At 37.8% G+C, this 14774-nt stretch overlaps 1 protein-coding gene across 1 annotated transcript in view; it reads right to left on the bottom strand.

Moving 5' to 3' along the window:
• The window catches only part of LOC111864803 (dynein assembly factor with WDR repeat domains 1), a 34102-nt gene that overhangs the window by 9000 nt on the left and 10328 nt on the right, over window positions 1-14774 (bottom strand). Inside the window, exons 4-5 of the mRNA XM_033751583.1 lie at window positions 12727-12856; window positions 9329-9488 (exon numbers count right to left, since the gene is read on the bottom strand). Of these exons, the coding sequence (XP_033607474.1) occupies window positions 9329-9488; window positions 12727-12856 (290 nt within the window). The remainder of the gene's footprint in view (window positions 1-9328; window positions 9489-12726; window positions 12857-14774) is intronic.

The following is a 14774-nucleotide window of genomic DNA, read 5'->3' as shown; positions in this document are numbered from 1 at the left end:
TTTTGCTAGGTGATCTGCAAAGATATTCACTTTTTCTTGGTCGGTTCTTGCCCAGGTTCTATTCAAGGGTCTAAGTGGTGATGTTGCGATGATAGGCCTTTGAAACTTCTTTGTTGCCTTCCACAGTGAGTGATCTTCAGGAGTTAACTTTGATATATAATGTCTGAAGATGTCGTTACAGGCTGATTGTATTGTGGTGTGTAGTTGATGGGTGAGCCGATTGAGAATTTTCTTGTCTGATGGGTTTCTCGTTTGTTGCCATCTTCTGCGAGCTGTTCTTTTTTCTGCTACCCATTTTCGAATATGTAGAGGTATGTTTTGACTTTGAGAGACTATTTTTTTGGGGCGTGGTGTCTCTTGCCAAGCAGCCTCTGGGTTAGTTGAGTTAGGTAGTGTACTTCTTCGAGCTCATGATTATCCTTAATTCTGTGGTTTACTCTGATGTTTTTATTTATGATTTCTTGGAAGAGTTGCCAATCGGTACGACTGGATCACAATTTAGGTTGTGGTTCTTTCAAGATTACAGTCATACTTAGTGTGATGATTATTGGGCTGTGGTCAGAGCTTAGGTCAAAATTAGACTCTATATGACTGTGAAGTTTGGATATTCCTTTAGTTATGGCGAAGGCGAGGAGATCAGGAATTTTTTTCTTGTCTGTCAGCCAGTACGTTGGTTCACCAGTAGAGAGCATTTGTACATTCTGCTGTAGTATAGTTTGGAGAAGATTGCGTCCTTTAGGTGTTGTTAACCTGGATCCCCATGCAGTATGCTTAGCATTCTAATCACCAACAGCAAGGAATCATGGTCCTAGTGACTTGAGAAATTCTGCATATTCTTGTGGCAAAATAAGGTGTCGTGGGTGGCTGTAGACAGCTGCTATGTTGATGTGCCAGGAGATTGCTGGTACTGTTATTATAGCACTTTGTATTTTAGTAGTTATTTGGGGTTGCCGTACCTGGTGCTGTAGGTTAGACTTAATTATGATGGCTGAACTGGTGTGGGTGGTTCCCTCAGGGTGATTGGCATAGTAAATATTGTAATTTGCAATTTTGACGACAGTTCGATCCATAGCATGACTTCCTGAGACTATAAGGATATCGATAGAGTTGATTTGTAGAAACAATGTAATTTCATGCACATGATTGGTTATTCCGTTGGCATTCCAGGCTGCTATTCCAATAGAGGTAGCCGCTATTTATATAATTTATTGATCATAGTAGTGAGCATGCTTAGTATCATGCTGTTCTGGTTTAGAAGTTGACTGAACATGGTTTTGAATTCATTTAGAAAGTTTCCCATTAAGGTATTGAAGTCTTGTTTATTTCCATTTTGAGTGGTTGGGATATTTGCGGGCACCGCATGGCTATAACTGAATGCATTTTGTTGATTGCTGTGTGGTAGTGAATTTGTATGTCTGTCCGAATTTGGGGTGTTTGGTTGGTTTTTGGTATTTTCTTTGCATTTTAGCCATATTAGATCTCTGTATACAGTGCAGCTCTTATAGTTTGCGGGGTGTGCTCCTTTGCATAGTACACAAGTCACGGAGGTATCTTTAGATTTACTGGAATCCTTAGTATTGTGGGGCCCTGCGCATTTAACACAGTTGTATGTCTTCAAACAGTATTGTCTGGAGTGCCCATAAGATTGGCACCTCAAACACTGAACAATGTCTTTTTTGTGTCTTGGTGGTTCAACCCTGATTTTTGTGTTTTCAGTGTATTCTATATTGTAGACATCTTTGTTATTATGCTAGTATTATATGAGTGTATTCTTGAATTGGTTGTAAAAAGATTCAAATTGGATTTAATGTGAACTAAAATTTCGTATATATACAAACATGGTAATGGTAGAAAGTTAATAGAATTTTCTGTCCAGTGCGGCAATAGAGGTCACATCACTTTTATTATTCTTGCCTTACATGTTTCGGTTTAATTGAGACCATCATCAGAGGCACTTTTCATACGGCAGGAGACACTGTTAATTAAGCTGGTTTGATGTTCACTTTCAGTTGTGTTATTCACAGAAGCATTCTAACTTAATAGTGCAGCGGACCAGAATGAGACAATTAAAAAAATGTGGTAATGGTAATATGTGTAAATATTTAAAATATTGTTTACAACTAGTAGCTTTTGGGATTTGCAACAACACCTTTAATAGCTCTCTTCTGCAACCTAAAGATCAATTTTGCATTTGCTGAATTACCCCAGAATATCAATCCATATAATAACAAGGACTGAAAGTACGCATAATATAAAGTACGAACAGTCTCCAACCCTAATACTCTTTTGANTAACTGAATGCATTTTGTTGATTGCTGTGTGGTAGTGAATTTGTATGTCTGTCCGAATTTGGGGTGTTTGGTTGGTTTTTGGTATTTTCTTTGCATTTTAGCCATATTAGATCTCTGTATACAGTGCAGCTCTTATAGTTTGCGGGGTGTGCTCCTTTGCATAGTACACAAGTCACGGAGGTATCTTTAGATTTACTGGAATCCTTAGTATTGTGGGGCCCTGCGCATTTAACACAGTTGTATGTCTTCAAACAGTATTGTCTGGAGTGCCCATAAGATTGGCACCTCAAACACTGAACAATGTCTTTTTTGTGTCTTGGTGGTTCAACCCTGATTTTTGTGTTTTCAGTGTATTCTATATTGTAGACATCTTTGTTATTATGCTAGTATTATATGAGTGTATTCTTGAATTGGTTGTAAAAAGATTCAAATTGGATTTAATGTGAACTAAAATTTCGTATATATACAAACATGGTAATGGTAGAAAGTTAATAGAATTTTCTGTCCAGTGCGGCAATAGAGGTCACATCACTTTTATTATTCTTGCCTTACATGTTTCGGTTTAATTGAAACCATCATCAGAGGCACTTTTCATACGGCAGGAGACACTGTTAATTAAGCTGGTTTGATGTTCACTTTCAGTTGTGTTATTCACAGAAGCATTCTAACTTAATAGTGCAGCGGACCAGAATGAGACAATTAAAAAAATGTGGTAATGGTAATATGTGTAAATATTTAAAATATTGTTTACAACTAGTAGCTTTTGGGATTTGCAACAACACCTTTAATAGCTCTCTTCTGCAACCTAAAGATCAATTTTGCATTTGCTGAATTACCCCAGAATATCAATCCATATAATAACAAGGACTGAAAGTACGCATAATATAAAGTACGAACAGTCTCCAACCCTAATACTCTTTTGACTACTCATAAACCAAAACATATTTTACATAGCTTTTTTGATAGTTCTTGAGTATGTATAGACCAGCTTAAATTTTTATCCAGCCAAACTCCCAAGAATTTTAGCTCTTCCGAATATTTAATAACTGTATCGTAGATCTTTATTGAAGGACATTCAAAATGTACTTTTTGAAGCTGATGAAAGGATATTGGTATTGTTTTTTCTTTATTAATAATTAAGCTATTCCTTTCAAACCACTCTATAAATTAATTTATTATTTCATTTATTTTACTCTGGACATTATTAGCACTATTTCCTGCAATAAAGATACTTATATCTTCGGCAAAAAGACGCTGGCCTTCCATGCTTAATGCAAGCTTCTACATCTACATACATGTTAAAGCATTAGTATATAAAGAAACAGCACTGGGCCAAGAACAGAGCCCTGTAGAACACCATATCTTATGGGTCTCTTTCGCGATAAACAGTTAATAATTCTATTGGTTTCTTTACATCTATATGTAATTTCCACAATTTATTCCCTATTTTGTAGATATCATTGGAACCATTTTAATGCTACCCCTCATATTCCCATTCCTGACATTTTGCTTAACAAGATATCATGATACACTAAGTCAAAAGCTTTTGACAAATCCAAAAATAACCCTATACTTATTTCCCTCTCATCCAGAGATTTGTAGACCCTGTTAATGAACTGCGCAATTGCAGTATTCATTGATTTCCCTTTGCAGAAACCACGCTGTTTATTATTAATTATACTAAATTTATTTAAAAATGATGAAAGCCTTTTATGCATGATTCTTTCAATTGTTTGTGAAAAACAGAAATTAGTGAAACTAGTCTATAATTCCCAACATCTGTATCAGGTCCTTTTTTATACAAAGTTTTCAGTTTTGCAATTTTTAGCTGGTCAGGAAAACACCCAATTAAGAGTGACGAATTTATTATATATGTCAAAACAATTATAATCCTAGGATAACATTTTTTGATAATATGCTCAGAAATATCTATACCCATTGATTTTTTATTATCCAATCCTTTAATTATGCCTACCACTTCCACATCAGTAGTTGGAGTTAAAAACATGCTACTACTGTTATATTTTACTGTATTGTCACTGACTTCAATATCTCTTTGTAATAAATTACTACTGAGAATATTATGGGCAATACTAGTGTAATAGTCATTAAAAACATTGGCTATAACCTTTGGATCCTGAATATTTATGCCATTCAACTTAATTCAATATTCCTATTTTCTTTTTTCTGTTTACCTAGTTCATTCTTGATTAGGTCCCACATAGCTTTTGATTTATTCCCATACATATTTATTTGCATGTTATTAGTTATTCTTTTGGCCTCACTAATAACTTTATTATATTGTGACGTGTTGAGCTATGGATGACGCCCCTCCCCCCGCCAGCCGTGACGCGCTGAGCGGAGCCGAAGTTAACCGAGTCCCAGCATCCTGGTAGCTATGCAACGTGAGTCAACAGCGGTGACGTCACCACGGGATACCGCGGTTACTAGGCAACAGTAAACAACTCCGGACAGTGTTGCTAGCAATGCGGCGCTAGGCAACAAGGGTGCCTATTACGTGGCCATATTCTGTGTTATCCGGAACGAGGCCACATAAGGAGCAGCAAAGGCTATTCACAGTTAGTTCTCAAGGCAGCTACCTACGAGTTAGTTCTGAGTTAGTTCCAAGTTAGCCAGCAACCAGTCAGTTATATTGTGGCATTTGCAGTGTAGTATTTGTGATACTGCAGATAGCAGTAATTGTCAGATTGTAATTTGGGTGATTGTAAGTGCGAATGTGAAATAAAATTCACTATATCAAATACGGCGTGAAGTTATTTGTCGCGTTACATACCCAACATGCGACAATATATTTTTTTTATACCGACAATAGTACTTTTTAAATTCTTCTGATATATTTGCTTCCTTCATTAGTCTATTAAGAAACCTAAGTTTGATACTTGATACCCTTATACCTGGGGTAATCCATTTATTTTTCAGCTGCTTGATTTTTACCCCTTTTCAAGGCATGGCTATATCATAATAATATTGAAGAATACCTAGAAATTCATTGTATGCATCATTCACCGAAGTTTGCTTAAGAACAAGCTCGCAAGCCTCTTTCTCTAATAGATAATTTAAATACTGAACATTCTCTTCCCTATAAGATCTAATAGTTCTGAATTCTTCTTTGACAATAACTAGCCTCTTTTTCTTCTTATACTGCATCTGTACTTTTAGTATTTGTGCATAATGGTCAGAATAACCTGTTGCGATCACCTTAAAGTTGTAATCCTATAAGGACTTACTTAATATTTTTTGATCTATGGCTGTTTGACTTCTAGATCCTATTCTCATTGGGACATCCACTATTGCTTGCAAGCCATATGAATTTAACATTGTCTGCAGCTGTAAATTTACACTTGTGCCCAAGAAATCTATGTTGAGATCACAAACAATAAAAATACGTTTCCCTTAATTTATGAATTTACTAAATAGTATAGTATCTATAGTTTCAATAAATATATTAATATTACTATTAGGAGTTTTGTATACACAAATGATAATTGTATTAAACTGGGTTAGTTAATTATACTGGCCTCGAAATGTTCTTGATTCAGGCTATCAAACAAGTTGTGAGACTTTGCTTCTAAATTTATTTTAACATAAATACATGAACCTCCGTGCTGTTTATTTTTTCCTACAAAATTTCGAGACAAGGGAAAAGTTCTCAAAATTGTAATAATCAATTTCATCATCTCCCAACCAATGTTCGGTAATGCATAGCACATCCAGCTATAGTGCATTATCAGTTAGTAACACATCAATATTTAAATTTTTATTATTTGTACTTGAAAATACCAGCTCTATGCTTATTTATAAAAAAATCTTTACTAAACTTTACTGGGAGCCTCCTCACTCTGGTTGACACGTGAACTTCCTGGTGTTGATCACTTTTAGATAGCACTGTGGGAACATCCCACATACTAACACACGCTTTTGCTGGTCTAACAGACAGCACTCACTCCTGGTCAATATCACATTGCTGTATTTATACAGCACTTGCTGTCCAGCCCACATTTAGATCATCACATCGGGATCACCAAGGTGGGATTGTCGATGTTCTAAAAGACAACCACGTAAATTTGTAACAGTTATGTATATTAAATTGTATAAATTGAATGTACAGAATAGCTGCGAAGCTATGTGGAATGTCAAAAGTTGCCTGGCCCTGAAAAGGGCAGTTTGTTCCACCATGAGTACGCTGGTAGAATTTGCTCCTTTGTAGTAGACCAAGTCTTTACAGCCTTTAAGCTGGTTTGTCCGTCAGGTAATGTGGTGCTGTGTGTGCCTGTAGGAACAGCTGCCTACGGCACCGTTGCTGGAGGTTTGTGGCAACTACGTTAGCTGCCTGGTTGCAGAACGAGGTTGCTGGAGATTTGCGGCAACTGCGTTAGCTGCCTGGTCACAGAGCGAGGTTGCTGGAGAGTTGCGGCATCTATGTTAACTGTCTAGTAGCAGAGCGCGGTTGCTGGAGAACTGTGGCAGCTACGTTAGCTGTCTGGTAGCAGTGAAGATCTGATGACTCTGATGACTGAATGTGATCACTTTGGAATGATAAGATATATAGTTTGGTTACACATGAAGTGACTTTTACATTAGAAGATTACTTCTTTGGTGTCATAGGTGGAACTTTTCTTGTTCTGAGTTCAACGGAGCATTCGCATTGGTCTTCTGACCCTGACCTTTTTGAGTTTGATGGCTCCACCTCTCCAGCGCCCCCAAGGTCAGGGCCTCCTAGTTTGGGGCAGGCTCATCAGGATCTGGGATGGTGACAGCTGTCTCGGAGAAGACATCAGAAAGCTCTCTGGTGGCCAACTTTGCAGGCTCTGCTACATCTTCCACAGAGAGCTGCTGGGCATTAACAGCCTCTCTGGTTCGATGGATTTGGGTTAGGATGTTTCGCCAGGTGACATCAAAATCTGGTGCACTTTCAACTTTGGTTGGTGCAAAATGTGCACTTCCGCAAAGTGTAGACTTTGGTGCCATTATCTGAATGAAGGTGCCCAACCTACCAATGAAATTGTCAAAAATATTGTCCATAAAGACAGTGTCCTTGCCTCTGGTCATGTAGAGGGCACCTACACGGAACCTGGCTGGATTTCTCATGATGCTGGACATCCTCTTAGGAAGAACCATGAAATCTGAAATATCCAGACAGAAATGTGAGAATTGATATTTTGAGAGTCATCTTGCCGCCTCATGACAGACTTCGAACCTATGAGTGCCTGCAGGTGGGGCATTGAAGCGAAGCTTGGCATCGTCTGCAAACCTAATTTCATATACGTCGGCACTGACCCAACTTTCGGTTTCAAGGATATTTAGTATGCCAGCCTTAGTTAAGATAAACCTTGTGCTGGCATAGTGTCCCAGCATGTGTACAGCTTGAACTATGTTGGGTGGCAAAGGTGTACCATACTTCAGGAGAAGTACTTTTTGGACATAGCCAGCTGCTGTGTTTCTGTCACCTGTCTGTCCGACATGATGGTTCATCAGCCAATAATTGACTTTCGTTGCACATATCACAGTATTTGCGATAGTGACAGTATATCTGTTGAAAATGTTTCAAGAGCTTCAATATGAGGGTTCTGGTTCGTCTTCTGACGTTTTGGCCTTTCAACAGGCCATCTCCCATTGCCTTCCAATTGTGTGGAACCCTCATTTCACTGCAGATAGTTTGCATCTGTTCCACCTGTCTGGTGATACATATTAAACTTTATTTCTTTTTGCAGCAATTCAACAACTTTTTGCTTAGATTTAAGTTCAATTAGAGTTTTTTCTAATTCTATTTTAAGTTTATCACAACAACTACATGTAACTTCACTTGATTCACTATTATTAGTAGCTAAAACTGTAGCGTTATTAGCACTACCTGCTATACAAGCTGTGTGCAAACACTAAAAGTTTTAGTTCTTGCACTGCAGAAAGTTTAACCTGGCAAAATTCACATTTTACATCATCCCAAGGACTGTTTGGGGGTTCATCCCCTGTTATTAGACTTCGAGCATTTACTTCACTCACTTCAGTTACAGTTGCAGTTTCATCATCCTCCTGCTTGGCCGAATAAAATGTTTCAAGAGCTTCAATATGACGGCTTATTGAAAAGAACACACAATTCTCGATACTTATTTCCGATAATACATTAGCGGTAAGTTAATACACACAGCTTCATGGTGCGGCCATTTCAGTAATAGGCCCACTGTGTGAAATTTATCTAGTTGATTTTTGGTACTTAAAATTCCCCTGTGGGCTACCCAGTTTTTATTTGCTGCATCTAACTGTTGAACCATAATTTTCTTACCCCTGGCTTACTTTCTAATAACTATAGGTTATGGAGGTTATAAAACATAAAAAAGAAAAATTGATTCTGGAACAGAATTTCAGCAATATGATTAGGAGAATATATAGCTGTGTGATTGACAGAACTGCTATATTTCAGATTCTTACCTGAACTGAAAAATCCATTGACACACCTTCCTGTTAATAATATTTGGTGGAGAGCACAAATTATATAGCTCCTCATTGTGTAGTTTTCTCTTACCTCCTGTTACTTCCTCATGGGTCCATATATTCTCCTCACTACCCTGTTCTCAAACATCCTCAGTGTATGTTTTCCGTTAATTTTGAGATACCAGATATCAATCCCATAAAAAGAAAGGTAAAATTATGCTTCATCTGCCCTGTTTGGAGGCAGGTTAGAGTACCTCCACCATAGCCCTGTGAGTCATAGAAGGCAATGAAAAGGGAACCTGGTTCCTGTGGGGTGTAACTGGGCCATTATGTCATTGAGGGGCATAAATATAGATACCCGGTCCTTCACTTTGGGGGTTGAATGCAAGGCTGACTACCATGCTCTGTAAAGAAATTACTGTAGCAAAATTCAAAGAAGTGAAAACTGAATGATCTAATTGAATACAAGTCTGGCAGATTTTTTAAAGAAAGTTGTGGCTCAAAAAGGGCCGTTTTTTCAACGAGGATGAGGATGATGACGATGACAGTGATTATGATATTTTAATACTTTTGTTTGACTTACCCACCTCATCATTGTGTCCCATAATGGTAGCCAGACTGGAGGAGGTACGTTGGTCCCACACCTTTGCTGTTTTGTCCATGGAGCTACTAGCTATAAGCGTACAGTCGTGGTTGAACAAGCAGTTACTAATTTCTTCTGAGTGACCACTAAGGATACCTACTCTTCTGCAGACAGTACAAGAAATTAAATTACAAGTATCAGATGCACTGCACGTCTAAATATACAAAATAAAGTTTGCATCTGTTAGTAATATGGAACTAAACTTTCACTGTTCATATAGTTATAACCTGCTTAAGTAGGGTGACTAGTACATAAAAATATATTTCAGTAGTTTGTGCTAGGTGTAGTTTAATATAACACTATAAGAGTAGGTGATAAGGAATGCTGTTAGAGTGTATTTGTTTTTAAGAACTCACAGAAAATTTGAGTTTGAATAGGACAGTAAACTTTATTTTTTACCTAAAAATATCAGAACACATGAAGAGTGTTACACTCAGACCATTATTTGTTATACTGTACACCTCTGTTTTTACTAGGGCTTTTCAAATGAGCTGTATCCTCAATGCTAGAGTCAGAACGTGTTTGATTCAGGCTCTACTAATGTCTGTCGGTTCCAGCCAAGCAGAACCAAAGATCTTCATTTTATGCCCAGCTAAAAATGGGCACTGGCATAGGCCAGTAGATCTCTAGAAAGTGTTTCCATAGGCTGTTGAATGAAGAACTTTGAGTGTGTCATACCCAGTTGGCATCTCAATATTAGGAGTTCTCCTTGGTCAGCCACCTTTTAGTCCTGAGCGTGCCAACACATTATGAGATTGGAATCCTTGAAGAGACAGGAAGATAATTTATTATCTGTTTATGTAGACCAGAGTTTTTCATACTGTGGTACTTATACCACCAAAGTTTCATGGAAAAGTTGAATTTATTATAGGTTGTGCAACAAGGTGTGGCAACATTGCTGTCAGCTTAAGCTGATCAATTGATTCTTTTTTAATATTACAACCAGTTAATCTACATTTTTAACACAATTTTAGTATTAGGTTCTGAAAAACTGTTACTGCCCAATTTACTGAAAATGGTTGAATATAGCATAGGTATGAGTATTTGAAAACTATAAGTGCAAGGAATAGACACAAATGAAAGAATAAATTACAAAGTAAATATATTTAATAAAATTGGGGACACAATAAAGTAAATTAATTCCATTCCATAGATTAAACTCAAACTGTGTACTGACAGGTGTTTGATTGGTAGAACTCTAAATATATTTGCTATAAAGAAGATGAACGTTTTTATATGGTACACATATTATGTTTCTGGGCATTCTCTAATGTCCATCATCAGAAACATTTAGATCTTAATTTCGTATGGCTGTGGAACTTAGTCTCTCACATAAGCACAATTGATCATTGAAGATCACAGTGCAGGGCCCAGTTTTTTTTTTTAAGGGCTCATCACTTTCATACATTATATACATTAGTCTCTCACATTAAGAGAAGTGTCCTCCTTTTCCAGCATGTATATGTAGCCCAGTACATTGTTATCAGTGCTTTGGAAGAACATGCTGCCTTCATATCCATGTAGGTGGTAACCCCATAAGAACCAGACTATACCGTATGTCCAAAAAGTATCCGACTTTATTTTTTTCTGCCATAAGTAATGGCCAAAGGGGCAGGGAAACTGAGCATAGTGGTAGAAGGGACTTTCATGCGTATGTGTGATTTTTTTCTGACTTGCAACACTGCCGGATGCATCTGTGGCTGCCAGATAACAAAGTGGTGTAACACATGTTCGTCGCATTCTCATTTCGCTCAAGATGACAGAACGCTTGGAGCAGCGATACTGCATTAAGTTTTGTCAGAAACTTGGGGATACCCAAGCGGAAACGATCCGCAAAATTCAGCAGGATTTTGGCCATGATGCACTGGGGGTCACTAAAATTAAAAAGTGGTTCAACCCCTTTAAATGTGACCGTATGTCGGCGGACGGTGACCAGCATTCCAGGAGACCGTCAGTGAGCCGAAATGCTGATGTCATTGAAAAAGTGTGGACACTGATCATGGAGGACCATCATTTGGCCATCTGTGAAGTTGCTGATGAGGTTGGGATCAGCAGAGGTTCCGCAAACAAAATTTTAACTGAGGATTTGGGCATGCGAAGAGTGGCGACAAAATTTGTGCCCAAGCTGCTTTCGCCGGAGCAGCAACAACTCCGCCTTGAGGTCGCGCAGGACATGCTGGAGTGCGTCAACAGGGATCCTGAATTCCTGAAGACTGTGATCATTGGTGACGAGTTGTGGGTGTATGGATATGACCCAGAAACCAAGGTCTAGGCATCACCACAATGGAAACATCCAAGATCCCCGAGGCCCGAAAGAGCACAACAGGTTCGGAGCAATGTGAAGGTGATACTGACTGTTTTTTTCGATTACTGGGGTGTTTTGCATCATGAGTACGCACCACTTGGCCAGAATGTCAATAAGGAATACTACCAAGAAGTCCTCTGCCATCTTTGTGATGCGGTTCGGCGCAAGAGACCGGAGCCGTGGGACGCACGCAACTGGCAGCTGCATCATGACAATGCCCCAGCTCATTCATTGCACCTGATCCAGGGTTTCCTGGCCAAGCACAGCATTTCGCAGGTTCACCAGGCTCCCTACTCTCCTGACATGGCTCCTTGTGATTTCTGGCTGTTCTCGAGATTGAAGACACCGCTAAAAGGCTGCTGTTTCGACAGCCATGAGGACATCATACAGAACGCGATGGCGCAGCTGCACGCTATTCCAAAAGAAGCCTTCCAGCATTGCTTCCAGCGATGGAAGGACCGCTGGGCTAAGTGTGTGGAGTCACAAGGGGCCTACTTTGAAGGTGATTAGGTATTGTAACACCCAGATACAGAACTTCTTTTTCCCGGCCCAAAGTCGGATACTTTTTGGACAGAGTAGTACATGGTGTAGTAACCCAAAAGACAGCAGACCAAATCTTCATTACTGTAAAAACCTCAGCTCTCATATAAAGATACATATAAGAGGTATTTGTCAAAGGAAGCAGAGAGAGTGTAGTTTGTCTGTTGTGCCACCCATAATTGTGCACATCACAGGTAAACCACTGTGACCCAGTTTGGACCCTTTCCTAGTAACTATTTCCAAATCCCTAGAATAACATCTGTTTGTTTGTACACAGTTATAATTCTTATCAATTTAAGATACATACAGATAATGTTAAGTGTCATTCAGGAGAGTGCCAGCTTCATGTGTGTACAGAAAACTTGCATGATTTATGAGTTACAGCCGATTGGATGTGATATACAGAATTGGCATTATCTTGTGGCATTTAGATTCCCTTTGTGGGGAACCATAACCTTGCATAGTAATTAAATATTAGAATAAACTGTGCATTTTACTTTGCTGTGCGGGTATCCCAGACGCTGATAGAATGATCAAATGAACCAGTGATTATCTGGTTGCCATCACTGGAGAACTGCAAAGCAATTACTTCTCCTGTGTGCCCACGTAATGTTGCCACTTCTTGTCCTGTCAAGTAGATATAAAAATTTCATTCAAACTCTTTTCATTTGGATTTTTGGCTGTAATTTCTGTCACTTTCAATAGTTATGATAAGAATAGATTAATTTGTATTGTCTTCATTTCATAGGTAAGTCAAAAACATATCTTAGCATTGCTAAGAAAAATGTTATTTCAGCATATGGGCAGCAAGGTACAGTCCATTCATTCGTTCGTTCGTTCATTAGTTTCGTTCATTTCGTTCGTTTCGTTTCGTTCGTTCATTTTAAAATTCCATGAATCCTTTCTGGTCACAATGTGCTTAGGATGTAGAACATGTCAGATTACTTTATGTACTGTAATAGCTAGTGCAGGTAAATAGTTATCATTGTCACAGTCATATTGTAAAAACTAAATCATAATACTATATACAATTCAATAANTATATATATATATATAGTGAATATAATGTCATTATTTCCAATTAAAGATATTCCTACAAGAATTCCTAGGTTTAGTGTTTGTTATGGTTCTAATGATTTTCTTTTATAAGACAAACACTTTCTTGGCACGAGAGGAGTTACCCCAGAAAATTATGCCATAACTCATGATAGAGTGAACATAGGCAAAGTAGATTAGCCTTAGTGTTGGAAAGGTAACTATGTATGTAATGTTGTGCAGTTCTTAACATGTAGAAGTTAGTCTATTGATCATCAGATTTATATGCTGTTGCCAAGATAAAACATCATCAATAGTTAAACCAAGGAAGTTAGTTACTGTTGCACTTGGAATACTTTTCTGTTCATAACTGATGTAGGTCTCTGTATCGTAGCGTTTCGTGGTTCTAAACTCCATATATTGAGTTTTATTGAAATTTAGTTTAAGTAAATTAGCCTTAAACCAGGTGTTTATATCTTTAAAAGTTTGGTTAAGATTTATTTTATAGCTTAATTTATTGGGTTCTGTTATTATGATACTAGTATCATCTGCTAATAATACCATGCTATTATCTGTATTTATCGTTTTGGGAAGATCATTTATATGTAGCAAGAAAAGCACAGGACCAAGAATCGAGCCCTGTGGTACTCCATATTTTACTTTCTCCCATCTAGATGAATTATCACTATCAGTTGTATGGCCCAGAGCAACTCTTTGCTGTCTGTCAGTCAAATAAGATTCAATTAATGTTTTAAAAATACCATTTACTCCATAAAATTCAAGTTTATCCAATAGAATTCCATGGTTTACACAATCAATTGCCTTTTGTATGTCACAAAAAATGCTTCCCACAATTTGCTTATTACTCATAGCTGTGGAGATACTGTTAATCAATGAAAATGCTGCCTTCTCCGTAGAGGAGCGTGTCCTAAATCCATATTGTTCGAGGGCCAAGATACTGTTTGCTTCAATATGAGTGATTAGCCTCGAATACATAAGTTTTTCTATAATTTTTGAGAAGGAAGTTAACAGTGATATAGGCCTGTAGTTGGAAACTTCTCATGTGTAACCTTTCTTAAAGCAACGTTTGATTATGGCAAATTTTAATCTTTCTGGAAATACACCAGAATGCAGGATTGCATTACAAATATATGTCAAAGGAGAAATTATAAATGAAGCACTTTGTTTTATTATTCTACTGGAGATCTTGTCATACCCAAAAGAGTCTTGGTATCAGATACCCAGTCTGAGAAGCATTTAATAGATGATTTATCTTTTATTACTACTCTTTGGTATCTATTATTTAAATAAGATGCAATCAATTTAAAAAATCTTCCTCATACACCATAAAAATCCAGCTTCGTGAGTAATAATTCATGATTTACGTTATCAAATGCCTTGGTCAGGTCACTAAAGATGGCACCATTTCACCCCATCATCAGCTACGAGCTACCCTCTATATACACTGTTTTTTAACATAAAGGTGAAAGAAGCAGAAACGATAAAATTT

This window comes from Cryptotermes secundus, unplaced genomic scaffold, assembly GCF_002891405.2.
Source record: "Cryptotermes secundus unplaced genomic scaffold, Csec_1.0 scaffold1278, whole genome shotgun sequence".
NCBI lineage: Eukaryota > Metazoa > Arthropoda > Insecta > Blattodea > Kalotermitidae > Cryptotermes > Cryptotermes secundus.
Note: the sequence above shows the minus strand (reverse complement) of the source record. Positions and strands in the feature narration are given on the sequence as shown.